The 13,087-nt window shown below is 41.1% G+C and overlaps 1 protein-coding gene across 1 annotated transcript in view; it reads left to right on the plus strand.

Annotated features, from left to right (window-relative positions):
- LOC118398677 (solute carrier family 35 member F1-like) overlaps window positions 1–13,087 on the plus strand; it is a 128,516-nt gene that overhangs the window by 75,322 nt on the left and 40,107 nt on the right. The window contains exon 3 of the mRNA XM_035794249.2: window positions 12,154–12,281. Coding sequence (XP_035650142.1) covers window positions 12,154–12,281 — 128 coding nt within the window. The remainder of the gene's footprint in view (window positions 1–12,153; window positions 12,282–13,087) is intronic.

Below are 13,087 nucleotides of genomic sequence, written 5' to 3' on the forward strand. Positions count from 1 at the left end.
CATGGAACCATGCATGTCTTCTAAAGATGAACGTACTTTGGTGCGAAAAGTGCAAAATCAATCCCAGAACAACAGCAAAGGACCTTGTGAAGATGCTGGAGGAAACAGGTATATACATCTATATCCACATTAAAACTAGTCCTATATTGACATAACCTGAAAGGCCGCTCAGCAAGGAAGAAGCCACTGCTCCAAAACCACCCATTAAAAAAGCCAGACTACGGTTTGCAACTGCACATGGGGACAAAGATCACACTTTTTGGAAAAATGTACTCTGGTCTGATGAAACAAAAATAGAACTGTTTGGCCATAATGACCATAGTTATGCTTGGAGGAAAAAGGGGGAGGCTTGCAAGCCGAAGAACACCATCCCAACTGTGAAACATCGGGGGTGGCAGCATCATGTTTTGGGGGTGCTTTGCTGCAGGAGGGACTGGTGGACTTCACAAAATAGATTGTATCATGAGGTAGGTAAATTATGTGGATGTATTGAAGCAACATCTCAAGACATCAGTCAGGAAGTTAAAGCTTGTCGCAAATGCGTCTTCCAAATGGACAATGACCCCAAGCATACTTCCACAGTTGTGGCATAATGGCTTAAGGACAACAAAGTCAAGGTATTGGAGTGGCGATCACAAAGCCCTGACCTCAATCCTATAGAAAATGTGTAGGTAGAACTGAAAAAGTGTGTGCGAGCAAGGAGGCCTACAAACCTGACTCAGTTACACCAGCTCTGTCAGGAGGAATGGGCCAAAATTCACCCAATTCACCCAACTTGTGGGAAGCTTGTGGAAGGCTACCCAAAACATTTGACCCAAGTTAAACAATTTAAAGGCAATGCTACCAAATACTAATTGAGTGTATGTAAACTTCTGAGCCACTGAGAATGTGATGAAAGAAATAAATGCTGAAATAATCATTCTCTCAACTATTATTCTGACATTTCACATTCTTAAAATAAAGTGGTGATTCTAACTGACCTAAGGCAGAGACTGGGTTTAAATGTATTTGGCTACGTGTAAATGTATTTTGCAATGCACAGGACGCGAGCGGTGTGGTCAGCATGTTCAATAGTAGGTGATAAATTGCTGTTACAGAGGGAGATTGTAAATCCATGTCTTACCGAGAGCCCAAGAGTCCTGAATGAAGAACTTCTGTTAAGGTGCTTCCTGTGAGCAACAAGGTGCCTTTTTCTTTGTTTATTGTCATTTTTATCTTGAAGCTCTTGTGGAAAATAGTAGAAAATGTCTGTAAATAATGTATGTAAAGAATCATTGTGAAGAAAGAAAGATGCAGTACTGCAATGTGACATCATCTATAAATATGGGTGAATGCCTATTGTCTGTTTTTGACCTCTGAGGCAAAAAAATACCTTAACTTAAATAATATTTCATTGGGTGAGTATTTTCCTTTCTTCAAATATATGCTTTTTGAACCTGGCACCCGAAGACCTTTTGTCACTACAAACATTTGAGCTAAGCACGCCAATTTCTCCTATGTTTACACAGAGACCCAACACAGCAAATGCCACCTTGTGTCAGAATCTCCCATCTGCCACCATGGGGACCAACATGCCTGGAAGGCTCTCTCTCTCTCTTCTCTAACACAATAATGTCTCCCAAGCATATGGCCCAGCAGGTTAAGCCATTGTTTTTCAGGATTCACAGATTAATGGGAATGGCTGCCAGCATTCGTCTGTACCAATCTGTCAGAGCAGAGAGAGCGGGACAGGCTTTGCCAGGTGGAGCCTGTCCAAAAGAAATGACTGAACAGCCATAATGGTTAGAATCACTGAAACTCTCAAAACCGTTGCAGAGCGGAGAACCTGAGGACTGGGTTGGGGTGGGGGGAGAAATGTGCAGAAACATTATTTCTATTTGTGTTTGCCCTGTCTCGTCCATCTGTGCTGAACTGGTTGAACTTGTGCCCAGAAAATAAGCAGTCAGGGAACCATAAGCATCATCCTCTTCTCTGTTAATAGTTCACAGATATATTCACGATGAAAACCAAGAATATACATTTTTTTTGTATTAATTTTTTAAATTCATGTAGACCTTTACCTAATTAATCACCTCTAAGTGAAATTCAATGCATATATTTTTAATTGAAATAGATGTATTTACCATGAAGGCTAAAAAGCTGGGAACGCTTCCACTAATGGTCTCTTCTATAGAAACACAGACAGAGATGAAATGTCAAGGTCGTAATGGATTCACTAATATACTGCATACTGTATGGTGACCGACCAGGTGATGGTACGTGTTATCTGTGGGGTATGCTATTCTCTAACAGCTATTCAGTTGCCACATTTTCACAGACATAGAGGGACTTTAATGACATGGCTGCTACGGTACAGATGTTAGCTCTCTTCAGAAATAGCCTTAACACAGCATTATTCACTCTGTGTGTACCGTAATAAAGTGTTAGAAGGGAAAAAAACTGACTTTGCAGGCTGAATGATGCAATACACCTGCAATGACTTAATTCCCTTCTATTACAATGTGGCAATACCCACAGCCTACCTCTTCTTTTCATCAAGGTTTTAACTTTATTTCTCTATGGAATATTCAAGCAATCAATTGGACAAATAGCCTTCATCAACATCTCCTTATCTCCCCCGAATGTCCTTGACTGTCGACTCTTGACTTTAGTTTTTGTCAGTCACTTTATCAGGCATTGTACAATAGTGTTTTTAGTTGTATTCACACATTTTGTTACGTTACAGTCTTATTCTAAAATTGATGAGGGGAAGAAACTATCTGCACACGATAATGACAAAGTAAAAACAGGATTTTAGAAATGTTCCTAATTTACAAAAAATGTATCAAATATCACATTTAAAAAAGTATTCAGACCCTTTACTCAGTACTTTGTTGAATAACCTTTGGCAGCTATTACATCCTCAAGTCTTATTGGGTATGATGCTACAAGCTTGGCACACCTGTAATTGGGGAGTTTCTCCCATTCTTCTCTGCAGCTCCTCTCAAGCTCTGTCAGGTTGGATGGGGAGCGTCTCTGCACAGCTTTTGTCAGGTCTCTCCAGAGATGATCGATTGGGTTCAAGTCCGGGCTCTGGTTTGGGGCACCCAAAGACATTCAGAGGCTTGTCCCGAAGCCACTCCTGCATTGTCTTGGCTGTGTGCTTCGCCCCCAGGTTAAGGTCCTGATTGCACTAGAGCAGGTTTTCATCAGGGATCTCTCTGTACTTTGCTCCGTTCATCTTTCCCTCAATCCAGACTAGTCTCCCAGTCCCTACCGCTGAAAATCAATCCCACAGCATGATGCTGCCACCACAATGCTTCACTGTAGGGATGTTGCCAGGTTTCTTCCAGAAGTGACACTTGGCATTCAGGCCAAAGAGTTCAATCTTGGTTTCATCAGACCAGGGAATCTTGTTTCTCATGATCTGAGAGTCTTTAGGTGCCTTTTGGCAAACTCCAAGCGGGCTGTCATGTGTCTTTTACTGATGAGTGTCAGATAAGTTGTCCTTCTGGAAGGTTCTCCCATCTCCACAGAGGAACTCTCGAGCTCTGTCAGAGTGATCATCGGGTTCTTGGTCACCTGCCTGACCAAGGCCCTTCTTCCCCGATTGCTCAGTTTGGCCGGGTGGCCAGCTCGAGGAAGAGTCTTGGTGGTTCCAAACTTCTCCCATTTAAGAATGATGGAAGTCACTGTGTTCTTGAGGACATTCAATGCTGCAGAAATATTTTGGTACACTTCCCCAGATCTGTGCCTCGACACAATCCTGTCCCGGAGCTCTACGGACTATTCTTTCGACCTCATGGCTTGGTTTTTGCTCTGACATGCCCTGTCAACTGTGGGACCTTAAATAGACATGTGTGTGCCTTTCCAAATCATGTAGAATCAATTGAATTTACAACAGGTGGACTCCAATCAAATTGTAGAAACATCTCAAGGATAATCAATGGAAACAGGATACAACTGAGCTCAATTTAGAGTCTCATATCAAAGGGTCTGAATACTTATGTAAATAAGTTCTTTCTGTTTTATTTTTTTACAAAAATCTGCAAAAATTTCAAACAGTTTTCTCTTTGTAATTATGGGCTATTGTGTGTAGATTTCTGAGGATTTGTTTTTTATGTAATCCATTTTAGAATAAGTCTGTAAAGTAACCACATGAGGAAAAAGTCAAGGGGTCTGAATACTTTCAGAAGGCACTGTATATATACACTACCGGTCAAAAGTTTCAGAACACCTACTCCGTTCAAGGGTTTTTCTTAATTTTTACTATTTTCTACTTTGTATAATAATAGCGAAGACATCAAAACAATGACATAACACATATGGAATCATGTAGTAACCAAAAAAGTGTTCAACAAATCTCAATATTTTTATATTTGAGATTCTTCAAAGTAGCCACCCTTTGCCTTGATGGCAGCTTTGCAAACTCTCAGCATTTTCTCAACAAGCTTCACCTGGAATGCTTTTCCAACAGTCTTGAAGGAGTTCCCACATATGCTGAGCACTTGTTGGCTGCTTTTCCTTCAATCTGCGGTCAGACTCATCCCAAACTATCTCAATTTGGTTGAGATTGGGGATTGTGAAGACCAGGTCATCTGATGCAGCATTCCATCACTCTCCTTCTTGGTAAAATAGCCCTTACACAGCCTGGAGGTGTGTTGGGTCATTGTCCTGTTGAAAAACAAATGATAGTCCTTCTAAGCCCAAACCAGATGGGATGGTGTATCTCTGCAGAATGTAGTGCTAGCCATGCTGGTTAAGTGTGCCTTGAATTCTAAATAAATCACAGTGTCTCCAGCAAAGCACACCCACACCATAACACCACCTCCTCCTTGCTTTACTGTGGGAACTAATATAATAATAATAATATATGCCATTTAGAAGACGCTTTTATCCAAAGCGACTTACAGTCATGTGTGCATACATTCTACGTATGGGTGGTCCCGGGAATCGAACCCACTACCCTGGCGTTACAAGCGCCATGCTCTACCAACTGAGCTACAGAAGATGCAGAGATCATCCATTCACCACAAAAACAAAGTGGCTGAAACCAAGAATCTCCAATTTGGACTCCAGACCACAGGACAAATTTCCACTGGTCTATTGTCCATTGCTCGTATCTCTTGGCCCAAGCAAGTCACTTCTTCTTGGTGTCCTTTTTAGTAGTGGTTTCTTTGCAGCAATTTGACCATGAAGGCCTGATTCACACAGTCTCATCTGAACAGTTGATGTTGAGATGTGTCTGTTACTTGAACTCTGTGAAGCATTTATTTGGACTCCAATTTCTGAGGCTGGTAACACTAATGAACTTACCCTCTGCAGCAGAGGTGTCTCTGGGTCTTCCATTCCTGTGGCGGTCCTCATGAGAGCCATTTTGATCATAGCGCTTGATGGTTTTTGTGACTGTGGTTGAAGATTTCAAAATGATTGATATTTTCCGTGTTGACTGACCTTCATGTCTTAAAGTAATGATGGACTGCCGTTTCCATTTACTTATTTGAGCTGTTCTTTGCCAGAATATAGACTTGGTAGTTTACCAAATACAGCTATCTTCTGTATACCACCCCTACGCATTAAGAAGGAAAGAAATACCACAAATGAACTTTTAACAAGGCACACCTGTTAATTAAAAATGCTTTCCAGGTAACTATGTCATGAAGCTGGTTCAGAGAATGCCAAGAGTGTGCAAAGCTGTCATCAAGGCAAAGGGTGGCTACTTTGAAGAATCTAAAATCTAAAATATATTTAGATTTGTTTAACATTTTTTTTTGGTTACTACATGATTCCATATGTGTTATTTCATAGTTTTTATGTCTTCACTATTATTCTACAATGTAGAAAATAATAAAAAATAAAGAAAAACCCTTGAATGAGTAGGTGTGTGCCAACGTTTGACTGGTACTGTGTCCGTGTGTGTGTTTTGGTGACAGTTTGGTGAAGTTGTCTCGAGTCAGTACTCTTCAATATCTCCTGTGGTATTTTCCTTCAGGAGCCTGCAGGTACTTGGTCAGGTCAATACCTTTGTCCTCCCAGTTGGTGATTGCCTCTGAGAGCTCTTTTATTGTTTTTTAGAAGGGAGGGAGGCTCTGCTCATCCCAGCCTATTGACAGCAGAGGAGACTCACTGAGCTACAACTATGGTCACAACAGAATTCTTACCGCTGATGTACATGCATTGGATTGTGCTTCTGTCCCAATAGGCACATAATCAATAATGTAATAAGGTATGTCTGTACTAGGGTTGAGGGAGGAAGTAGGGGAGGCAGAGAGCAACTAGCCTACTCTCGCCTATCTAACCACACACGTGGCTATATTGAGAGAGTTTTGAGAGCTATGAAAATAGGCGTCTTGATTTAGATTTAGGCCAATGAAGAAAGCCCTACACCAATGAAATCAATGATTCCATTAAGTCTGGATCGAGTGGTATTGATTAGGGGTGGCAGGTAGCCTAAAAGGGATGGCAGGTAGCCTGGCGGGTAGGAGCGTTGAGCCATTAACTGAAAGTTTGCTAGATCAAATCCTGACAAGGTAAAAATATGTCATCCTGCCCCTGAGCAAGGCAGTTAACCTCCACACCTCTCTGATTTAGAGGAGTTGGGTTAAATGCAGAAGACACATTTCAGTTGAATGCATTCAGTTGTACAACTGACTAGGTATCCCCCTTTCCCCATTTCAGACACCGAAAAGCAATTTAAATGTATCCGGGGAAATCAGAAAACATCTCCAGACCTGATTAGAGATGCAGAGGAGATGAGTATATGAGGCAGGATATGTAGCAGTCAGCAGCTTTTAACAAGGCCAGAATAAGAGAACATTAGCCTGTCTGGGTAGTGACGGAGTGCAAATAAAGCTAGCTAGCTCAGGTCCCCTGGAGCTTCTCTGGGTACGCACACACTGATTGGCCATGTAAAAACAATGAATAATGCTACTATAGGAATAGATCCTGCAGTGCTCTGCATTTAACTTACTCTACCACTTAAAGTACTGCCAGTCCTATAATTGGATGAGGAATAACGAGACCATTGGATGTTAATGTTTCATTCAAGCCCCTCCCCCCTGCATCTGCCAAGGGTACTCAGAATAGAAGGAACTTCTAGTACTAGCTCAAGTGTTGAAGAAAACGAACAAATCTCGCCTTGCAAACTCACACTTCGACATCATCCAAGATTAGAGAGGTGTCTTTCTGCTTAGTGTTAGTGTGATTAGTGTCTCAAAACGGAGGAGAGATTGGGCCGCCCATGCTGTCATTTCAAACACTGGAAGTTCCACTTAATGAAGGCGCTGCTCTTTGCCCGAGGTGTGCAAATAAACTATCATTGCTTACGCACAGAGCCATAGGAGGGAGAGAGCCCATCAAAGTCACACAGATCATTGGCTTCCAATCACCTGGCCTTCTGTTTGCATTGTGTCTGATGTGATGTTTGGAGGAAGAAGGCTGGGACACACGCACAGTGCCCTTGAGGATTCCCATTTCACCTGAACTACCTCAGTTGCAACACACAGTCACTCAGTATGTGAGACAATCCCGTGAAAGTCAAACAGACGTGTCGGCCAAGATAATAAATAATCTGATTATGACACCCCGCCCGCTGTACCCCCACACCTCTAAGATTAATATATGGCCTAGTGGTGATACACACACACACCCAGGCTGAACTAACACACAGAGAGGGTATAATGTCACGCCCAGGCTGAACTAACACACAGAGAGGGTATAATATCACGCCCAGGCTGAACTAACACACAGAGAGGGTATAATGTCACACACAGGCTGAACTAACACACAGAGAGGGTATAATGTCACGCCCAAGCTGAACTAACACACAGAGAGGGTATAATGTCATGCCCCGGCTGAACTAACACACAGAGAGGGTATAATGTTAAAATAACATTTTAAATAATATATCAGCAAGTAGCCTAGCCTACAATTACAAGATAATAAATTCAATAAATGAATGAAGCCAATAGGCTAGTGGTTTCAGCTATATTGTTGTTGAAACTATGTAGGCCTTATGACCTTTTTAACCAATAAGAGAATATGTCAAATTACTTGAATAGCCTATGGAAAAAGTGAAAAAATGTGTATTCGCATCAGTAAGCTGTCTGAAGTGACTGAAATGCATCAGGTTCATGAAAACACCAGGGAAGCTCATCAGGGAGGCTAGAGGCCAAATGTGTGTGTAGAGAAGATGTGCATTGCTTTCAATTGCTAGACCAATGATCATGAGCACTCACCTCAACTTAGCTAACATTTCCCAGCATAATTGTAACCTAATATTCAAACGGAGATTCAGTGAAAAGAAAGATCTGACATTGATTTATCAAGAGAGGTTCCAATGCTTTTGTCAAAGCAGCAATGACTCTGTCCCAATCAAAAGGGAGCTGGAATTATCAGTTGACCACACATTTTATATAATTACTTCATAATTTCTGAATGAAAGTTGGTACCTACATGTAGCCTATTGAAGGCAATAGGTCAGAATATACAGTGGCAAGAAAACGTGTTTGAACCTTTTGGAATTACCTGGATTTCTGCATAAATTGGTCATCAAATTTGATCTGATCTTCATCTAAGTCACAACAATAGACAAACAGTGTGCTTAAACTAATAACACAAATTATTGTATTTTTCTTGTCTATATTTAATAGATGATTTAAACATTCACAGTGTAGGTTGTAAATGTATGTGAACTCCTAGTCTAATGACTTCTCCAACCTAGAGTCCAAACAATGAGACGAGATTGGAGATGTTGGTTAGAGCTGCCTTGCCCTATAAAAAAACACTCACAAGTTTGCTATTCACAGGAAGCATTGCCTGATGTGAACCATATCCTGAACAAAAGATTTCAGAAGACCTAAGATTAAAGAATTGTTGACTGCATAAAGCTGGAAAGGGTTACAAAAGTATCTCTAAAAGACTTAATTTTCATCAGTCCAAGGTAAGACAAATTGTATATAAATGGGGAAAGTTCAGCACTGTTGCTAATCTCCCTAGGAGTGGCCGTCCTGCAAAGATGACTGGAAGAGCACAGCGCATAATGCTCAATGAGGTTAAGAAGAATCCTAGAGTGTCAGCTAAAGACTTACAGTAATCTCTGGAACATGCTAACATCTCTGACGAGTCTACGATACGTAAAACACTAAACAAGAATGGTGTTCATGGGAGGACACCACAGAAGAAGCTACTGCTGTCCAAAAAAAACATTGCTGCACATCTGTAGTAGGCAAAAGTGCAGCTGGATGTTCCACAGCGCTACTGGAAAAAATATTTGGTGGACAGATGAAACTACAGTTGAGTAGTTTGGAAGGAACACACAACACTATGTTTGGAGAAAAAAAGGCACAGCACACTATCATCAAAACCTCATCCCAACTGTAAAGTATGGTGGAGCGAGCATTATGGTTTGGGACTGCTTTGCTGCCTCGGGGCAGGGACAGCTTGCTATCATCGATGGAAAAATGTATTCCCAGATGAAGATCAGATCAACTGTCATGACCGATTTATGCAGAAATCCAGGTATTTCCAAAGGGTTCACATACTTCTTGACCCTTTACATACAATAGGCCTATATCATCCAAGTTGCATGATTGCCTATGCTTACACATAAGTGTCTCAATGAAAATGTTCTATGTTTAAAATTCTAAAACACCAAATTAGACCTGCCTCGTTATAAATTAGGCCTACCTTTATTATAAATTAGGCCTACCTTTATTATAAATTAGGCCTACCTTATTATAAATTAGGCCTACCTTATTATAAATTAGGCCTACCTTATTATAAATTAGGCCTACCTTATTATAAATTAGGCCATCATCACTGTCAATTGTGAATGATAATTATTCATGTTTTACTGGTGAAACGTTCATGCTACATGCATGCCAACCATTTGATCCCAATTTCAGGTTCATGGAAATATGCATTTTGATAATCTTGAATGACGTAGGCTGAGTAGAATAGCTGTTTAATCTCATTTTAGAGCAGATGGAGTTAAACACAGCCACCTGGAATTTGTTTCAATCAAAGCATATTTTAGCCAATGGAACCTGCTGTTGAGGTCTGTCCACATGAGAAAGAAAAAAAAATTCAGCACAATCATCCTAAATTTTCATCAGAAATGATGTGGTGTTTTTGGTATGACAGTAGCCTAACATTATCTATGCTATTATTATTTGGTTTGTTATGTAGAATACTAATGAATCATAACGTGATCTTCTAAGACATGGCACCATTCTGGAAGTGGCGGAGCATGGAGGTGGCACTGCACCCCTGATTTATAACGGTTGGATGACTTTGGGAGTTTTATCTCAAACCACTTTTTACACCATCGCAGCTGGACAAAAGATTTGGGGATGACCCAAAATCATGTAGGACTAAACCCCCGAAAGCCAGATCCTGGTGACTTCCCTGGTCCTTAGACGTATGTGTAGAGAAAGAACACAGTGACATCCCTGTTTAACCTAACAGATAACCTGCTCTTGAAGCTGAACGCTAAGCTATGGACATAAAACTAGGTAAATACACCTGTACTTTTAGGAAACAACATTTCTCCGTGAACAGTGGCAGGCTGGCTGTTTTTTGTGCTGTGTGACCGTTACCCGGTGATTGTAATGGCCTATAGTAGAGCACAGAACCATTCAGAGTCTGGGAAAGGAAACAGCTCCCCATCACAGCACTGCACTCTGCAATCCTGCCAGTCAAGGAAAGGAAGCCATTTTGAACCTTTTCCCTACAAATGTTTAACTCCAGGAATCTGTACAACTGGTGGCATATCTCTGTGTACTTAGAAAGATTGTCAATATGTGCAAATGCATAGTAATTTGACAATTAAATTCAGTGCATCTGTTACAAGTTTATATAATTATTCAAGCACAGTATTAGCTTAGATTTCGCATAAAGTTCCAGCACATTTATCAGTGCTCTAACGGTATCAGTGTACAAGACTATACTGTAGCTACCGTAGTAATAACCCCAACGAACTGTTTGATGTTTTTGAGCATGAATGAATAATTAGCTTTTGGATGCCTCCTACCTGCTCCTCTGTAAATAGTGTTGTGCTGAAGGTCTGAACTCGCTTCTTTGTTGTCTCCAATTATTCCTCCTCTCTGGCCTGACTCTCTTTTTCTCTCACTCTACCCACACTCTGATCCCAGAGAGCTTTCTTTTGCCAATTATGATCATTAAAAAAAGCAGACATTTTAGAATGCTCTCATGTTGGGCTTGTTGTGCTAAGAGATTACTGCACACAGTGCTAGCTATAATAACTGAAAACAAATAACTAGTTAACCGCATTGTTCTATTGAGATTGCAGGGGAGGGTTTTTTTTCCTCCCACGATCCTTGGGAAGAGGCTGACTTCTCTCAAGGGTGGTTTTCGTTTATCTGTTTGTTTTGTCATGTTAATTGCTTCCTTTGTTGTATCTGTCTTGTAATTAATTTTGAAATGTTAGCCATGCACTGAAGCTGAAAGGGAAATCTTATATACAATATTTCAATGAGGTAGCGTTCTCTTGGCAGTCGCCAAACTCAGACTCGTCAGACTGCCAGATGGTGAAGCGTGATTCATCACTCCAGTGAACGTGTTTCCACTGCTTCAAAGTTCAATGGTGGCGATCTTATCACCACTCCAGCCGACACTTGGCATTGCACATGGTGATCTTAGGCTTGTGTGCGGCTGCTCGGCCAAGGAAACCCATTTCATGAAGCTCCCGACTAACAGTTTTTGTGCTAACTTGCTTCCAGAGGCAATTTTGACCTTGGTAGTAAGTGTTTAGCAAATCAGGACAGACAATTTTTGTTGCTCTTAGAAATTTCCACTTTACAATAATAGCACTTACAATTGATCGGGGCCCTCTAGCTGGGCAGAAATTTGACGAACTAACTTGTTGGAAAGGAGTCATCCTATGACGGTGCTACGTTGAGAGTCAATTAGCTTTTCAGTAAAGCCATTCTACTGCCAATGTTTGTCTATGAGATTGCATGGCTGTGTGCTCGATTTTATACACCTGTCAGCAACGGGTGTGCCTGAAATAGCCAAATCCACTAATTTGAAGGGGTGTCCACATACTTTTGGATTATATAGTGTATATCCACCCACAATATCTCATGAGCTTACAGTTATATTCCCTGTGGGAACAGACGTTGTTATAACATGTCTCTCTTATTCTCTTCACAGGTGAGGAGAATCTGCTGGCAATACTGAAGAGGCGATGGTGGAAGTACATGATTCTGGGACTAATAGACATCGAGGCTAACTACCTGGTTATCAAAGCCTACCAATACACCACACTAGCAAGCGTACAGGTGAGTCTGTTTACGTCTATCACATCTGAACCCATAGGTGTGTGTGTGTGTGCGCAATGGGTGCGTGGATACAAACGTGTGTGTAGGTGTTTGTGTCTACTATATTATTCTGCCGGTCCCTAGACATCCCCCTGACTGGTCAGCCAGAAGACGGTAAGACAGCAATGGCCTTTGAGTCCAGAGGCGTAGGCAGAAATTGCCGTGTGGCTGGGCCTGAGTAAAAGTGACTGGGCTAACATTTTCTAGCAGAAATACATAGACATCAGTGGTGTAGTCATGGTGCATGGAAAATATTTCCCAAACGGCCTGCCTGGTGAATGAATGGGCATACTGTGTAAAAGAATTCTATGAAAAACAGATGTAGGCTACTCTGAATGACCTACAATCATGGCAATGCAAAATACATCCACCATGATATCCAGAATGAAATAAAAGGCCCTTATGGCTGATATGTAAGGTTAAGGGTCCAGATAAGCGGATGCTAGTCGTTACTTATTCATCTCTGTATTGTATGTTTTGCTGGAGGACATTTATGGATTACAAAAAAAGGCTTAGGCTACATTAAATTCCATACACCATGGTTTCCACATATTCCTACCCTAATATTACTATTTGTGTATAACCTTTTTATACTTTAGTCTTGCCACTTGATTTCTGTAGGCCTAGGCTATTTCATGTACAGGGGAACTGATGATCGCAACCGATTGAGTCTGGTCCTCTGGCCTGAACCTAAAGTTCTTCTATCGAGAAGCAAAATAAAGAGGCTAATCTGTAGAATTTCTGAGACATGAAAAAATGCCCAATTC

The sequence above is a fragment of the Oncorhynchus keta genome, chromosome 19 (genome assembly GCF_023373465.1).
Source record: "Oncorhynchus keta strain PuntledgeMale-10-30-2019 chromosome 19, Oket_V2, whole genome shotgun sequence".
Classification (NCBI taxonomy): domain Eukaryota; kingdom Metazoa; phylum Chordata; class Actinopteri; order Salmoniformes; family Salmonidae; genus Oncorhynchus; species Oncorhynchus keta.